General features: G+C 42.1%; 1 protein-coding gene across 6 annotated transcripts in view; it reads right to left on the reverse strand.

Annotated features, from left to right (window-relative positions):
- Nucleotides 1-2,650: 2,650 nt before the first annotated feature.
- The window catches only part of cd82b (CD82 molecule b), a 47,836-nt gene continuing 31,613 nt past the window's right edge, over nt 2,651-18,873 (reverse strand). Inside the window, exons 8-11 of one of the 6 annotated variants that reach the window (XR_009768520.1) lie at nt 18,501-18,554; nt 7,206-7,292; nt 2,967-3,071; nt 2,673-2,763 (exon numbers count right to left, since the gene is read on the reverse strand). Coding sequence is in view for 4 of the 6 variants with exons in the window: in XM_061676185.1 (XP_061532169.1) it covers nt 7,155-7,292; nt 18,501-18,554 (192 nt within the window). In the remaining 2 variants the exon portion in view is untranslated. The other 5 variants (XR_009768521.1, XM_061676186.1, XM_061676185.1 and 2 more) reach the window with 5 other exon arrangements.

Here is an 18,873-nt window from a genome sequence, read left to right on the forward strand (position 1 = left end):
TTGATTTTTCGGTATAACCCTAACCAAAAAAAGGGCCTATATTTCACTAACAAGTTATCTTTATGTGTTTTTTTTGTTCAATAAAATGAAACTGGCAGCCATTTCCAATCGTATCAATCTGTTTTGGAACAATTGATAAATAATTGGCCTTTTTCTTCTCCGAAATGGATTCGCGCCCATGTCTTGGTGTGTCGTCAGCGACGGAACTGGAGACCATTTCGCTACATCGCTGGTGTGGACAAAGGAATCTACTATAATATAAAGTCGCAGTATTTACTCAGCTTTTATATCTCCTCATTGTCAGGTGGAATCACCCCACCTCCAAAATGACAACATATCAAGAAAAAAATGGTTCGAGTTGGTATTATGCCTCATATCACTGTCACATACAGTTGCACACATATCAACAACATCCCAAATTAAAGTTCAATCACTAATTTAACGTGGTAAAAAAGAATGCTGATTTATTGCGATGTCATGGATTAAAATGGTACAAACACGGCAGGCACCAGGCAGCCATGCCCATCAAAGTCTGCCGCGGTCACACAACGCCACCGACTGTACAAAAGGCCTTTCGCTTCGCAAAAGCAAACGCCTGTGTTATGTCATCTTCATTTAATTCATTTCATCTGTCGGCAACTCATTTTCCCTTTACATCAAAGTATTTATGCTGCTTTTATGTATTTTTGTTCCTATTCTTACCCTCCCTGTGTACATTCAAAGCACCTGCAGGCAGTCTCCTTTCCCGTTAATGATGGCTGTCTACCTGCTGTGGGCGGCTGGGCCAGTGACAGCTGCTTGAGAGGAGGCAGTGGAGCGTGGGTGCGAGAGATGTGCGTGGAGGTGAATCAGCTCACATAGTTTTCATACCGTCCTTTTTCTGCTGCTCACAACAATACCACCTGCTGGACCTCATTTTGACCGACGGGAAGGGAAACAAGCCCCGGTAAGGTTTAGTCTTCACCGAGTCTATTTAGTCTTTCCGCTGTCTTTGTCTATGGAACTCTTCCCTGCAACTCCCCCCATCTGTCTGGAGGTGACAGGCCAAGCGTGGCTGATTTCCCCACATGTACTGTACGTCCAGTGTTCCCACAAGGATGAACTGATGGACAGGCAAACGCATGGTGGAAAGTAGGCCAATGGAACAAGTGCCCCCCCCCCACTCCTTAATCCATCTGTCTGTCACACCGAGCTCCTCTGGGCCATTGAGGTACAAGAACTGCTTGAACAATTCTGCATTTACAAAGATAATCACGCCCTTACTAGTGCTGGGGAGTAACTCAGTACATTACATATTTTAATGAAAGAATGTATGTAATTGTAATCCATTACATTACTCTGATGAATGCATAATTAAATTAGACTTACATTTGGAAATTTCCATGATTACATTTGAGTTACATTTGAAAAATAACTGCAAAAGTTAAAAAATAAATAAATAAATAAAAAAACTCACTCCTACAGCTGACGGTTGCTATTGGCGCTCTCTGGGCATGTGCCATTTTGCTGTAGTCTCAAACATGACATAATTTTCCAAATATGACCTTGGAGCGTCACTTTTTGGTGTAATCTATTTGTTTGTCTGAGATGTTGGAAAGATTATACTCCAAGTTACACTTTCGAACACGACAATGGGCCTTATTCACCACTAAATGCATAGAAATGCTCCGATTCTGCGCAGAAATTGAGCATATACACAGTCACTGACAGATTCATGACACGTGCGTTCCGGCCAGTTTTGTTGGCATCAGTGTTCGTATGTTAATGAATCAGAATTCATTCTATAGGACGGGCTCATGCTCACGGCGCTCCAGTCTGCATAAAGCACGCCTCCGGTAAACTATAAAAGGCCGTCCGTCCGACGGATCTCAGCCAATGCTTGTTTTTCACGAGATGGCTGAGCAAAAACATTAACAACGTTCTTGATCTTTAGCCGACAGTCAAAAAGTTGGTTTTATCGGAAAGCTTGCTAAACACAGAAACTGACAACATAATGCTGTAGTCACGCTAATCTTTTATAAATAATGTATCTTTCTTCATCTATTTATGCCAGTGAGGCATAGTGACAGACAGAACAAACAAATGCTCTTCTATTCGATGGCAGGAAGTACATACAGTAATTATTGTATCCACTTTTTTGGACATTTTTGTTTTATTGATGTGCCGTGAGATTTTTCAGGAGTAAAATATGTGCCTTGGCTCCATAAAGGTTGGAAATCACTGTCCTACTGTACAAGGCAGCGCTTGAACGGGACGAGGCTAAAAGGGATGCGAAGTGTCATTTGAATTGTTATTTAGGACAGTCAACCCATCAGCAAATTTCTGCTTTGATTTATCACCAAAGCGTTTGTATTTATGAATGGCTTTTGTTCCAATAAGTTGTGCATCTTGGTTAAAAGATGTTTGACGTATTTACGATGGCTGATCCTGCATTTTTTTGTGTACACGTGGCCTGTGGCTGTACTAAATTTGTAGAGTACAGAATATGAACACCAGTACGAACATATTGATAAATCATAAATTTGTGCGTCAAATGTGCGTATGCATGTTTGACGCACAAACCTGTGCATACGCATGGTTAGTGAATGAGACTTTTCTTTTAAATTTTTATTTTATTTTTTTAAATGGAACATTGTGTGACAATTGAGGCAGCAATTAGACCCGAAAGCTGACACGGACTTCAAAGTAGCAAATCAATCTTTAACGTATCAAAATAACTGAGAAACTGGGCGTGGCAGCGACTGGGCTCTCTTCGCGGCGGGGCTGAAAAAGAACAAGAAAAGCAATCAGTCCAAACAAAAGTCACTGGGAAAAAGCCAGGGGGAAAAAATTCTCCAAAGTCCAAAGTAATGCACTGTAAATCACTACTACTTAGTACTTGGAGCCAGACCAAAAGTTCAACTAAGGGAGGTAATAAAACTTGAAGCAAGCAATTCAAGCAACGGAAAATCGAAGGCAAAACTGACCACGCAAGTAACGAGGACGTTCTAGCGAGGAGGTTAAATACAGAGGGTGAGGAGGAATGGGGGACAGCTGTGTCAGGAGCTCAGCACACCTGGCCATGCCCAGCCCTGGAACAAAAGGAGAGGCAACACAGGAAACAGGACAGCAACGATGGATGTCAAAATAAAAGAAGCAAAAATGACTCACAACACATTCACTTATCTGGGTTGTCATATGAAGCAATATTGTCTAAATTGCGCACATTAGGCCATTAGGTCAACATGGTATCATGTTTTCCGCATGTTGTACTCATGTATGTATGTGTGCATATATATATATATATATATATATGCAACAAACACATTTTTTACATTTTGTTTTGTTATCAGTTTATTTTTTGTGCAAAGAACAAATATGTGGTCAATTCCAAAAGAACGATCCATATTTCTAATCCACTTTTTTAAGAAGAAACATCCAAGGGGCCTGTTGATGCATTTATTTATAATTTAGAAAAGTAATGAAAATGTAATCATGGTTCAATACTTTCAGTTATCATGACGACCGTGACAACATTTTCGCTCATGGAGGCAGCAGTTAATATACACCTCAAGCAAACAAGTATATGCTGCTCATTGGAGCTCTGCTTACCTTTTGGCTTGACACAATAGCAGGGGCGTCGCCCCCGTGGGGGATGTGCACAATACTGCATAAAGTAAAAGACGCAATTGTTTCAGCTGGTGTTTGAGGAACGTAACCCGAAAATGCACAAGCGATTGGAAGGAGTCTGTCGCATACTTGCCACACTCGCCTCCTAAACTCTTCTAAAGCTAAGCCACGTGTTTAACTTACCTAACAATGCCCGTCGTAGCATACCTGTATCATAATGTGTGTGCATGTGTGTCTAGTAATTGGAAAAATATGTCTCCGTGTGCTAACCTAATGACCTCACAAATGACCCGTGCACTGACGCAGACACCGCGAGCTGATTTTGTCATGTACGGAAAAAATTTGGTTAGGTTTGAGGGTGGTTATAATGAAAATTATCCCCAATATTCCAGACAAAAAATGCTTAATGGCTTGCTCAAAGACAAATTTTTTTAGAAACAGCCAGATGGCAAAACCTTTACTTGTTTTTTTTCAATTTCAGAGAGAGTATTTCAGAGCTCCAAATATTTGTATACAAGCCATTACATGTCAATTTTCCATATGTCCTTTAACTCAGTTTGTTTTGTGTTTAAATAACAATACAATTGTGTAGAACTGGTGGTTGATGAGAAAATATCAATTGAAAGTAATTAATGAAATAAACACTTCTTATCATCTCGAAATTTCCCTTTTGATTGACTGCTGTCAACAGACAGTGGCCTCCCTTGATTTCAAAACAGCGTGATATATGACATTGTTTCAGTGACAGAGGAAATGCCGGACAGTAATTGTCCCTTTCATGAAGCACATTGTCACACTTTGTCTTCAAAAGTGGGCTGTGGTGCCCATGAACAGGGCAAACCCAAAGAATCGCACCACGTGTACAAAGACTAAATGTCATGAGGATAAAAATCTTTTTCTTCTTCTTTTAACGCCACCGACGGCAATTGCAGCACTCTTGCGTTGCGACGAACACAGGCTGATTGCGGGCAGAACACTCCACTATCACATTGTTCATCTTGACCTCCTCATGCGCCTTGTTCTTTGCTCCACATGATGACACAAGAATGCTTCTGCTTCTCAAGATAGACCATTCCAATCCATCACAGAATGTCAATGACTAGCCACCAAGACCTCCAACACTAAAGCAAGGGTCATCAGCTATTGATTAAAAGTCACTCACTTAAGAAATAATGTGACCAAGGTAACCGTCTTTAGCTTGTTCTCTGTTTGTAGGTGATGGTGTCGAACAAAAACATACAGTGAAACCTCAATATAACGCAGCCCAACATCACGGATATCGGAAAAAACAGACCGTCAGGACCGAACAATTTGTCCAAAAATAGTTTCCAGTTGTCATTTAAACCAGCGTTGACAAAGTTTGTTACTTCCAGAATGGAAGAGACGGGATAATATGTATTTTCCAGGTCACAGACATACAATATGACTAGATCCAGCCAACAGATACCAGCCTTCGTAGCGGCCATGATGAATGTGGCAACGTTTCCAGGCTATCCATTGAGCTGGCGCCTTCTCAGGAGGAAAAGGAAGCAGGTTTAGTTGTAGGAAAACGTGGAGAAGAATAAAACAAAAACAAAGGAGGCGGAAGAAGAAAAATTGTCGTCCCCTCAGGGTGCGCTCGTAGCTTTCCTGCCGGTTGACCTTGTGGCGAGCCCAGCTCTTGTTCCCAGCTGCGTGTATCACCAGTACGGGATACAGTTAGTCACTTGCTGAGGCTCCGCCGACCGATCACGGCTAGGAAAAAAAAACAATCGACGCCGCATGGCTGGCTACCTCGATCGAAAACGCCGCCGGCTAAGTTGAGGCAAGCGTTCGCGCACGTGTTGACAAAAGACAAAGAAAGGGCAGAGGGGCGGTGGCACGGCCGAGCCCCGCCGAGGCAAAATAAGAGTAATATGTAATGCTTAAAACTCACCTTTGTCTTGCTGAAATAAGCAGTGGTGTCCATGAAAAAGACGTTGCTTGGATGGCAGCATATGTTTCTCCGAAACTTGTCTGTACCTTTCAAGATTAATGGTGCCTTCACAGATGTGTAAGTTACCCATGCCATTGGCACTAACATACCATCACAGATGCTGGCTTTTGAACTTTGCGTCCATAACACTCCGGATGGTTCTTTTCCTCTTTGGCCCGGAGGACACCGCGTCCACAATTTCCAAAAACAATTTGAAATGTGGACTCGTCGGACCACAGAACACATTTCCACTTTGCATCAGTCCATCTTAGATGAGCTCGGGCCCAGAGAGGTTTCTGGGTGTTGTTGATAAAATAGATTGACTTTACAGACAATCTCTAACATTTATCATTTGACTGTGAATAGGTTCCTTGTCTCTTGTGGAGCATTCATGTCTGTCAATTTCAACAAACATATCAAGGTGTTCCTGGAGTTTGAGATCATGAAAAACGGACGGAGACCAACATTGCGCTGTGTTTTGTCTCGGCTCCCGATTTCGAGGTATTCCTTTCCTTGTGTGCTCGTCAGCGTGAGTTTGGCAGCGCTTCTGTGCTTGTGCAAACGGGTTGTAGCAGCACATGAAAGTGAAATGAGTTTTGAATCCCTTTGAATTATGTTTGCTCGTATTCGTGTCTTGAGACAAAACTCCTCAGATTATTTGCTCAATTTTCTTGTCAGAATATTAGACAGGTATCACCAGGCATACTTTCATTATTGGCCACAGAGTGCACGCACGCATGGGAGTTCCTGATGGTTTCTCTTCGACCCAATAGAGCTCACACCACACAGTAACAGTAATGAGAAAAATGATAACTGTGTAGCATCAGCAGCTGCACCCTGCAGTGCCTGTCACCTTTAAATGCACACACACACACACACACACACACAGATATACATATACTGTGTGTGTGTGTGTATATGTGTATATATATATATCATGCTGTTGCTAAGGTAGTGGTGGTATCCTTGCAGGAGTTGGCTGAGAAAGTTGATTCAAGTAATAAGATGCCACAGGACATTTGGAACTGACCTGAGTAAGAAAGCTGTGGCATTACAGTAAAAAGAAATAAAAGAAATAAACTTGGGTATGATCATAATGCACCCCGGGACACTTTTAGTCACTGTTCATTCATTCATTCCCTGCTGTGTCAGGAACAGCATTCCTCTTCTTCTTCCAGTCACCACTTTTTTTGTCAGATGATCAGCAGCGTTATAAGAAAACATTGTTTGACACAAAATGCTATTCTTGACACAGCAGAAGTATATGAAGTATAAGTATTTTCCGTACCGCTCTATCCTCACAAGGGCGTGCTGGAGCCTATCCCGGTCATCTTCGGGCGAGAGGCGGGGTACACCCTGAACTGGTCGCCAGCCAATCGCAGGGCCCATAGAAACAAACAACCATTCGCGCACACATTCACACCTAAGGGCAATTTAGAGTCTTCAATCAACACACACACACACACACACACACACACATATATATATATATATATATATATATATAGTTAAGGTAAAACATCTCATGAACGAGTCAAATTTAAAAATGAACATATACCAATGTTTCTAATTTTCAAATCAAGGATTTTTTTCAAGAAGAATAGAGCAGTGGGGGGCGGACTCGGATGGTGTTTGAACTTACTGTAATGAGATTTTTTTCCCCCCTCCACTCAGTATGATTCCAGGCTTTTTCTTGTGCTGGAAGAAGCCTATTGGGAGGACAAGGCAGCTGCAAGATGGTCACAAGGTTACGTCAGGGCCAGTATAAATAGGTCACATGATAAATAATCGAAGAACATCCACAAGATACTCAAAGCAGCTCCTAATGATTCACTTTTAGAGTGGCAATTTTTCCTTTTAAATCCTTTATCTTGAAAGGGAAAACTACATTTCTGAGGACGAGGCATATAGGCCATATTGAATTCATCTCTCTTGCTGAGAACTTTTATCAGTCTAATGGTCTATTCAAAGTACTAACGGATTATCAAAGCGCTTTAAATGAACCATTATGGTTAGATTGTGAGGCAGCCACAGGAGGTGAGTCACACCAGCCCCCCCCCCCTCCCCCCAAAAAAGCCCGAAGATGGACAAAGTATGCAAATGAAATAGAAAGAATGATTTTTTTTTTCTTCTCGCTCCTTGCAAATTCCATTTATGATTTAATCTGCTCGTGTAGGAAGCCCTCGGGAAGGAAGGCGCCTCTTTCTTACACTTTTAATAAAAAATAATTATGTTAACACATTCAAGACAGTGAGTAGCGAGCGGAGGGAAGAACGAAGTGGCAAAGACAAATGCAGACAAAAGGAGAATGTAATTCAGAGGCTAAACATCACAGTCGAGTTTCAAATACTCCAGTAAACGTAAAAAGTATGATACATTAAAATTACTCTGACAAGTAAAATATATCCCAAAAATTACTTAACGTAGTAAATGTAACTCTTTGCTGCCCACCTCTGTTTAATTGTCAGATGTCACAGAATAATTGCCAATTCCTGGCTCCTTCGTTATAGTTCAAATATAAAAAGTCAAAACATTGGCATGATAAAGCTATTTGAGGGTAACCTACAGGTATAAAATTTCCCCACATGTACTGTACGTCCAGTGTTCCCACAAGGCGAGGCCAGGATTTGAACCTTGGTCCTCAGAACTGCGAGACAGATGTGCTAAGCAGTCATCCACCTTGCCGCTATCGCGACACAAAAAGTAATCGGGGGGGGGGGTAATCACAGTCCTGGAAAAAATTGTGTTTTGACGACCTTTTGTCGGGTTAGGGTTAGTGCGATATATGTGAATGGGAACTATGGTATGTAATGCGAGTATTAATGCAATATGTAAATGAACACTTAGTCGGAGATGCATAATAAGCATGCCTGCAATTACACTTAACATGCGCGGGCATCACCACTGTTTAAAGTGCTGACATGAAAATTACATTTAAAAAATGTTTGCATTTACAGGCTCCAACACAATGTCCTTGTCAAACCAAATAATCGAAACAAACCCTTTGTTAATCCATTTTCAGTAGGAAATTATTTGGGAGCCAATCAGAGGCCTGAAGAAAGTCAATTCAGGAAAAGGCACAATAGCAACAGGCAGCTGTAGAACAAAAAAGCCATCACCTCTATGAACGGGTATTACAGTGCTACTTCCAGAGGTGGGTAGTAAGGCGCTACATTTACACTGTTTAAATTATTTCAAGTAACGTTTTCGATAAACTGTACTTGTCAGAGTAGTTTCAATGCACTATACATATATTTATGTGAAGAAGGATCGATACTTTGACTCCGTTACAATGATCGACAGGCCGTTCGCTATTTTTATATTTATCCATTCTTGCGTGTGTGCTTGTATTTTTAGACTATTTCCATGAATGCCTTTAACACAGTCTAACAAAGTCTTTTACTTCATTTACAGTCAGAAGATTAAAATTCACTTTGACTCAAAATTTGGGCACCGTAATCTAGTATTAAACAAATCGTTCAGCTACCCAACTAGTGAAAGCAGTATAGTCATCTTGTATTATCGTGAAGTCTGCAAAAAAATGCAGCCGTGATAATAATGGCCTCCCCTACACAATGACAAATGTTACAAAGCACTTCATCAGCTCATGTATCTGCGGGTCACCGCTTCTCCTCCTTCAGCAGCAGCACAACCATCTTCCGCACCGTATAAATATTGATGTTCATTAATAGTAAAGAGGTGGATGCATAATCCTTTGCCTGCTCTTATTTTCCAAGGAGATGCACTCCAACTGCCGCATCGTCTCCGTCACCATGGCGACCGAATTTTACAGGGGACCCGGACAGCACTTTACCCCCATTTCACAGACAGACACACGCACGCACACACACACACACACACACACACACTCACTGACCCAGTCTGTCGTGATTTCATTTTCTCTGTCTGTCGCTTAACTTTAACAACAAGCAGCCACACAAGTCTGATCACCCTGTCAAAAAAAAACAAAATAGAAAACTGTCCAGAGTTTTGACATGATGACATTGCCTCTGAGAGCACAGGTGGTAATACGTGGGTGAGGTACGGGAGGCAAATGAAGCACATAAGAGAGCTCGTGCATGTTCGACACAGCAGCAGCTCAATGAGCGGTGAAGAGGATCAGATTGTCTCCTTATTTGAAGCTTTGAATTGAATAACACTTAACATTAACATTGACTATATCATGTAAGATTGACATGTACACACAATGAGTGAAACCCCGGCCTGCTTTAGAGAAGAGGGGGGAAAAAAAAACCAAAAAACAGCTAGACACTTTTTGTGTGCCTTTTAGGTTTGAACATAATAGCTGGCGTTCCACCCGTGTGGGGGTGGGCTTTTGCATAATGGTATTACAGATAGTGTCGTCTGGATGCTCTTCAAGTTATGGGCAGTGAAGCGGAACGGCTACTGTATACAATAAATTAGACTAACTCTGATGTGACAGTGGCGCAGAGGACACATTCAGAAATAGGCAAGAACAAAACAAAAACAAAAAAAAACTTGGTTGTTTATTTCATTCTTGATGGGGAGGAACTATTTGCATACAAAAGTCAATTTTCCATATAACGGCCCCTTTATACGAGATTTCACGAAAATATGTCATTTGCCATTCGGCCATTTTATGTTCGTGGAATGTATCCATTTTTAGGGGATCATTAGTATTTGGATAGTTGGCATAATAGTAGTCACCAATTTTTGGATGAAAATCCTTTGCGCTCAAGACCTTACGAGCACACGGACATTTTTTTTTTTTTTTTAATTATTATTTCTTGGAGGATCTTGGTTCTTTTGGTTCTATTATTGACTGTTGGTCCTTGCTGCTGCGACTGGCCGGCTACCAGTCCAGGGTGTACCAATGTCAGCTGAGACGGCTGCAGGCGTTACGGACTACCCTAAAGAAGACACGTGCGATAGAAAATAGTCCTTGCACAGAGATCACCGGCGCATTACGGTTACCGCTTCTGTCACTGCTGACCTTGGCTAAAAGTTGATACTTCATTTAAACTGTGAGAGTTCCAACCTCCCCCACACTTGCGCCACTGTGAGACGAGACCCCCGCCCCACCCGTCCCAACACAAACACATGCACACACGAATACAGAGCCTGCGGTCCCATTGATGTCCCTGAAAATAGCAGAAACCTCAGAGAAAGGCTGGTGGGGCAGAGGAACAGGCTTTTGGCAGCCCGGATGAAAGCAAATGGTGGGCGGTGTCAGCCGTGCCTCAGGACAACAAGACACTGAAATCCAGGGCATCCATATACATACACACACGTGCCACATTCTGTTATCAACACCAGTTATCAATTAGGATTGACCTAGAAAGCCTGTCTGCACAGAAGCCCCCAAAACAACACTCCGAACACTCCGAACCCCATCACTCTGCTTGCCATCTAAAAGCCTGGATTAAGTCACACACGTGAGGAATTTAGAAGAGGACAGGCATGCGAAGATAAAATAACACTTACAAAGGGACTTTTCAAAGTTTGCTGTCACATGCCAATACTAAAAGCAGTGAAGATAGCTGAAATTCACCACCAGATCACGCTGATTTGGTGTCTTATTTCTCTCTTATTTGTCTAACAAACAACCATTCGCACTCACATTCACACCTATGGGCAATTTGGAGTCTTCAATCAACCTACCACGCGTGTTTTCGGGAAGTGGGAGGAAACCCACACAAGCACGGGGAGAACATGCAAGCTCCATACAGGCGAGGCTAGGATTTGAACCCCGGTCGTCAGAACTGTGAGGCCGATGTGCTAACCATTTGTCCACCATGCCACCCATATGCAATTTATATCTCATATATAACTGTACTGTAATAAATTTCCTAGTGTGATTTGGTGGTGATTTCCCTAGATACGACATGGTCCTGGCCCGAAGACTCCGCAGTCTCCTCCCTGATGGCAGCAGACTGAAGAGGCTGTGAGATGAACGGGTGACATCCCCCGCTATGCGGAGGGCTTTGCGGGTGAGGCGGATACTGCAAATGTCCTTCGGGAGGGAAGAAAGGTTGAAGTGATCTTCTCAGCTACCCTCACTATGCGACAGCGAGTCTCGCGGCAGGATGCGGTGCAGGCTCCGTACCGCACAGTGATGCAGCTGGTAAGGATGTTAATTAAAGTCCTTGAGTGAAAGCGGTCGCCTCATTCCAGACATGCGCTCTCTGTCATCCGGGGTCAAGCAGCCGACTTTCATGAAGGCGGACCCTGTGCTCCCATGTCTGTAGAGCTTTTCATCCTCCGTTGTTTCATCAGGCCTATCTAAAGGCTTCACGCATCTGGAGTGACATAGAAGCATCTCTTCACAAATCCTAAAAGCTTCTTCCCCCAGTTATGGCTGCTCTTATTGTTTCATATTCCCCCCCGCCCCCCGCCTCTCACACCCTCCTTCATCTCTTAATGCCGCTATCTCCTCCATAGCCAGACTGTGACATCGGAGCGCAGACAACGGGCGAGCTCTAATCTAAGCCAGATGAGGCAGAATCAACACAGGGCTCGAGGCACTTGGTTGCTCTCACCTTTAACCAAGAGGCACATCATTGTGTGAGTGTGTGTGTGTGATTACAGTGTTGCCTTCTGAGCTGAACATGTGCACATGCACGAAGAAGACAGACGACAGGTGTCTTTCAATGTCTTAACTGCTGCACAATACTCAAGGCTCAAATTCTTTTTTTTTTAATTTTCTTTGAGGAGCAGTTTTGCTAATCCTTTCTGCACTTGAGGGGAAACTTGCTAATTTTGAGGCGCAATTGTTTTTGCAGTTTAAGCGCACAGGGACCCAAAGCAAGGGTTTTATTAAACAATAAAAATATGACAATGTAATGGGGGACTTGAATGTAGGACTACGGCTAATGAATACTTTAGTACGCGAGTCTCCTACTGAAAATTCTATCAAACAACAGAGTATTTAGATCAACTATATTTTTGCTAGGTTAAAGAACAATGATGAATACAAAAGAGAAAATAAGACCTAATAATGTACAATGGGTTTCTTTTTTATATAATCAACCGTTTGTATTTCTTAAGCCTTTGACAGCTCAGTTGGTAGAGCGGAGGTCTGTAGAGATCTAAAGCTAAAATCCTTAAGTCGCTGGTTCATTTGAGAGAATTTTTCAATCTTTATGAAAATAGAAAACTACAAATAATCGGGCTTATTCATCCAAAATCTGCCAGCTCTAGAAAATTCCACAATTACTCCATTCTCCACAAACCGTCAGACTTTTACGTTGAAATTCCTATTGTGCATAAAAGATAAGGCATTCGTTTAAAAAGCATCAACAGCCTTTGTGCAACTTCACTTTAGCAGCTTGCATTTTAACATGATGTGACATATTAACTCATTAGGTTCATGGCTGTGCATTTATGAGCTTAGACCAGCGGTCTAGGAATAAGACAGATATTCTTTGAACTGCTACAAGGTTTGGAAGCGCTCAATTTGTTCAATCTAAAATGAGGAAACCTCGAAAGCAAACAAATATTTCCGTCATCTGACTACCCCAAAACCCTCCTCTGTATGCGTACATGACCTATTTTACTCTTATTCCTCTCTGGCCACATTTTTCACGTACTTGACTCAAAGTTACATATCATGAGATTGACAAATATGTCCCACAGTGACAACACTCAGCAAAAAGTACCCCTGTATGTACTGCTATACTTGGCGCATACTGTACTTGTCACCGTACTAAACGAGCCACACATTCGACAGTACTCGTAATTAACAGAGACACTCCACGGCCTGCAGGGTTAACGATATGTTAGTAAGGTAGACTGACGTAACTCTCACTTAATTGCGCTGTGTCGATTTCACAACGAACGAAGGGTGCTCGCCTTGCATTTCACTATGAAATGCTCCCACGCTTTTGCCATTTTCTGTCTTCTTTTCATTTAACTGGTCTCCCGTGCCCCCTTAGTCCAGCTCCATTTTGCAGGTGCTGGGATTTGAGGATTTCCCACGGTCAAGGACGAGGCCTTTAAGGAGCAAACATCATGAGCAACGGAGGTTCCAACGCGAGCACCGTGGGGTTTCTCTGGGTAGTCTAGCTTCCTTCCACGTTGGAAAAACGTGCATGTTAGATGAGTTGAAGAATCTTGTGCATAGGTGTGAATGGTTGTCTATGTGACCAACTAGTGACCAGTCCAGAGTCTACCCCGCCTCTGGCAGAGTCAGCTGGGATAGGCTCCAGCTCGCCCGTAACATTTATGAGGGTACCCTCTAAAGAAAATGGACGGATAAATAAACCTCTTGAGTTCTTACCCAATAGGCTACAGCTAAACGCTTCAATTTTCTACTTTGTACATAGTAAGTCAGTCGCTTTAGCTTGGGCTTTTCTGTTTGATTGTAAAGGTTTATATTAGGAGGAAAGTCGAGGGAAAGGTATATCAGATGAGTACGAGTAAACTGTACTATAACACTATCGTGGTGGTGTACACACATACCGATTTTGAAATTATTAACTGATTTCTAAAATGCGAAATAACCAACACAGCACAATACACACGATTGTGCCGTGTAACGACTATTGCTCCTGCTCCAAACCAAATGTCTGTGGTAGTACAAAGACTGACCTGTGAGAGCCTGCCTGGTGCCACAAGGCAATCACACTGCCGGAAGAAACAAAGTACAAGAAAGAGTCGTATTAGAATAAGAAAGGGAAGAAGCTTTTTTGAGTCACGGAATGAATCCAACTTGTAAATGAATCTAAATCAATGAACGTCATGGATTAGCGATGACATGAGTGCAGTGTGGTGCGGTGACATGCGCTGCTTATGTGTCACGTGTGCTTGCTTTGTTTGGTTTTAGCAGTTAAACATGGATGTCGTGACCAGAGTGCATAGGCAGCACCACAGGAAGCTCGCCTCAGTCTGATCTCTGGTGACCTCCGTGGCTCTCTGTCACAATAGCACGCCGCTGAGGAAGTGTGCGGCCCGAGGTGGGGGGCCATTAGCCCCCCGGTCACCAATGACCACACGACACACATGCACACACTTGTGTTAAAACACTTCAGCTGCCGAGTCTTCTTGCCATCTTCTTTCTTCAACGAGGTTTTCCGACAATCGAGTTTAACAAAACAAACCTACTGAAATGTTTTACTGTTAAGTCTTTTCTTTTGTTATCGTCTAAAAAAACAAGCAAACATCCGGACTTTCAATATAGGCTGATAGTTACATAGCAGAATGGTTAGTAGTTCGTGGCGTCCTCGCAGTCTGCACTTGACGTGTCCGGTCTTGACAGGCTGACGTGACTACTGAGTGTATTTTTTCATGAGAATCTTTTGTGTAGATATCGTTTTCAAGTCCAGAACTATGAAAAAAGTGCCGATGTTCAGAGCATTAGGGAGGTCCTTTAAATAAGTGTAACGGCGTAAATGTAGCTCGTTAATACCCACCTCTGGACACAATTACACACTATGAGCCCTACCTATGGAAATAAATCGTAGAAGTTGCTAAGCTAATGTAGGACCAAACTTACAGTAGCATAGCAAGCTAACAGTAGCATAGCAAGCTACAGTAGCATAGCAAGCTAACTTAAACAAACAAACGAATCCTGAATGATGCTAATAGTTGTTTACTTGTATTTTGTATTGCCCTGTTGTATTAGAATGTGTGTGTAACTTACTTGTCCTGTTTGGTTGTAGTTGTGCTGCACGTTTATTCGTTTATTTTTTTAATTTAACCCTGATTGCAGGGTGTGTTTGGTGAAAAAAAAAAAAAAAAAAAAAATTCCTATTAGAATCGCTGTTCCTAAAACACTCACTCTTTCAACATACAATTTCACCCATTTGTTTACATGTGCTTACTATTTTTGTCTGATTGTTGTTTTTACTCTTTGCATCTTCCTGGTGTACAATAGATCACATTTCAACTGAATTGCTTTCCAGTCTGGCGAATACTTTACACACACACACACACACACACACACACACAGTTGAACCAGGCTGGATTAAGACTTTCCTTCTTGGTTCAACAGAGCTGAAAGCCTCAGATGTTCCTTCTTTGTGTTTATAATGGACAGATGAATGTTTCACTGTGTTTTGTCCTGATCTTTGAACTGATGATGTGTTCATTTGTGCCTAAATCTTTCCAAAATTAGATGAGTGCAAACGATGTCAAAAGGTATGCTACGTTTATTACATTATGTTCCCGGGAGCCACAGCAATCACGTTGCAGGCCACTGTGGGCAAAACGGGACGGACGGCTATAACGGTGTAGATGAGGAAACTAATTGGCTGTCGTTAAATAGGGCGAACGCAACAAAATGTAATAGGCCGTAACAAAACTTGGAGGCAGTCCGTACAGGGACGGACGGAAAGTGTATGTATTTACACGGCATCTCGCAGTGCTTTCAAATTTTGTCATGGTCTGTCATGATTGGCATGCGTTTTGTCTCTTTTTGCCACAGTTCTCGCCTCCGGTGTACGCCGGCAGTTTCGTCGATTTTTTTCCCCCCCGTCCTGTGTGGAGTCTCTCGGTTCAGATGTCAAAAATCAGTATGTGTGCACTCGGCTCAAAACTTCACGTTTTATTTATTGCACGAAAAAAAGGCAAGATTCCTGCAGCGTAAAACCCGCCGACTTATGTGGGGAAGAGGCAGACAAGGACGTCCAGAGCAGACAGACCCAGCGGGGGGCACACTGATCTCTGTATTAGGCTGTCGATGAATCTTATTAACATAGCTCCTCTAATTAGCACATGAGAATATTGCACAGAAGGCCATCCGTTCTGCTCTCACCTCCTTTCGCTCTTTTTGATTATGCTCTCGCATAAAGGAGCTCTACGTCCTCTTAACCGAAGGGGCCCGATTTATTCTTTTCTGTCTTGCTCTTTTTTTTTGCCGTTTGTGTGCACGGTCACACATGAAACGCAGCAGGAACCCATGTTAAAGATGTCCACTCTGCCCTCATTACAAGAGCAGACTCGTTGAGGCGTTAAAAAAAAAAAAAAAAAAAAAAAAAAAAAAAAAAAAAAAGATGCAGCAATGGTAGTCCTTGCGCCTAATCATGATCCTTATTTGCAAGTACAGGGGAGCGTGTGTGTTTAATAATCCCATTTTTATTTGAAACAATTTGACTGCATTGCGCAATTAACAAGTTTATGCAGTAGTGCTACCACCATACTTACTGTTGTACATTTGATTGTTTTATAATTGTGGCCTAGAAGTGTTTTTCATACAAATGTGGACTGTCATGACTTAACTACTGTCTGTGTGTTCCAATTTACACACAAAGTTACAGCGATGCCTGAGCAACTGAAGTTGAAACAATTGGAATCCCTTCCAGTTTCAAACTGTCACCATCATAATCATTATTAACTGTTCAGGTAGAGTATTTTTTTCTGCTATACCAGCGTCCAAATTAATTAAAAGGTCTTAATATTATTAAGAAATCAATTACATCGTCTTAACTTGAAGGCGTAATTAATGCTGAGGTATTTGTGTCACACAAATGCTCCTCAGGCATCTGTTGATATCCACACAACTGAACTCGTAACTATGAAATATAAAACCCATAAAACACTTTCACTTTGACAACATTTCAACTTTTCTGTGCATGTGAGTCACAAAGGCAGAAATAAATACATCTTCAGCTCGAAATCTTAGTTGCAACCACACAACAGCAGCACCAATCTTCATGTGACTACCACCAGGGGGCACACCCACCATTCATCCATTCATTCATTCATTCATTCATTCATTCATTCATCTTCTGTTCAGTCTAGGGTCGCGGGCGTGCTGGAGCCTATCCCAGCTATCTCTGGGCGAGAGGCACGGTACACCTTGAACTGGTCGCCAGCCAATCGCAGGGCACATATAAACAAACAACCATTCGCACTCACATTCATACCTTCGGGGAATTGAAAGTCTTCAATTAACCTACCCTGCATGTTTTTGGGATGTGGGAGGAAACTGGAGTACCCGGCGAAAACCCACACAGGCACGGGGAGAACATGCAAACAGGCGGGGCCGGGATTTGAACCCCGGTCCTCAGAACTGTGACGCAGATGCTCTAACCAGTCGCTCACCGTGCCGCCCACTAAATTCAACTTCTGCAAATTACCCCGACCTGGATGACTGTGAATCTACTATCTAGACGTACAAAGTTAATGCTTCGAAGGTCGCTGAACTGAGGTATTTCGAGATAGTCTGATCTCTTATATGATATTAGGGCTGATATCATGTATGATGACAGTTCAAATGGGAGAATCTTTATCCGACTTTATAGATACAAATTGAAATGCACGGATTCTGGGGAATTTTCGAGGTTCTACTGAGACACAGAGATTTGTTTCCAACTGGTGGTCCCTAGTATTACTAGAAATGTGACAGTAGACACAGCGGAATGCATCGTTTTTCATCAATATTTGTACGAAAGCAAATTTTAGGCCATAAATATAAAACAATCCAAAGAAAAAATGATGCTATTAACAGCGCTAATGGAGCGTGTTGACGAATTCTTATGCCACAGTGCAAACTAGCTTCTAACCTTGAAACACCGTATTTGGGACCATCATAAACTGAGGAACCCCAGTACACATACACACAACAGTTCAGGATTGTGGGGTCATTTGGAGAATTTTTTTATTTTATTTATTTATTTATTTTTAAAAGAAAAGCACTGTTTTTTTCCAATGAAGATCATGTTAAATCAATCAGAAATAGTGTTGACGTTAATGTGGTTTTCTTTTTTTTTTAAAACAAAAACAAATAAACAAGGACATTTCTAAGTGACACATAAACTTTTGAACAATAGTGGTGCAGTCATTTGAAGTACATGGAAAGAGCAGTGAGTCGAAGACAGATCCCTGAAGGACTCCTGATGTGATTATCAGTGTGTAGACGCATAAACACATTGCACGAATAAATTGGGCAAACTAAATAGCCTAAATGTCGGCATCAGGGTTTGTACAGAATAGCCGACGAGACTTTAATACTCACTCCACAATGACGTTGAGAGCGTGATGTCGACTCGTCGCCAGTCATGTTCTTGCGCTGAGGAGGCAGAGCATCTTGCAACAACAGATGAGTGGGCTTTAAGGAACTTAATCTGTTACCTAGCGTCATGCAACAGCGGGTAAGCTTTAACCCAGCCCATGGGACTCTGCATCTTTTTGCACAATTGTTTTTTGTCAATGTCTTGATGTCCCCAAGTGTTCTGTAAATTGACTGTCTGTTGTACTAGAGCGACTCCAACTACCGGAGACAAATTCCTTGTGTGTTTTGGACATACTTGGCAAATAAAGATGATTCTGATTCTGATTCTTGTGTTCTAACATGTATGGGCTGTTGATTGTTGGTGAACATATCATTT

The sequence above is a fragment of the Phycodurus eques genome, chromosome 5 (assembly GCF_024500275.1).
Source record: "Phycodurus eques isolate BA_2022a chromosome 5, UOR_Pequ_1.1, whole genome shotgun sequence".
Taxonomy (NCBI): Eukaryota; Metazoa; Chordata; class Actinopteri; order Syngnathiformes; family Syngnathidae; genus Phycodurus; species Phycodurus eques.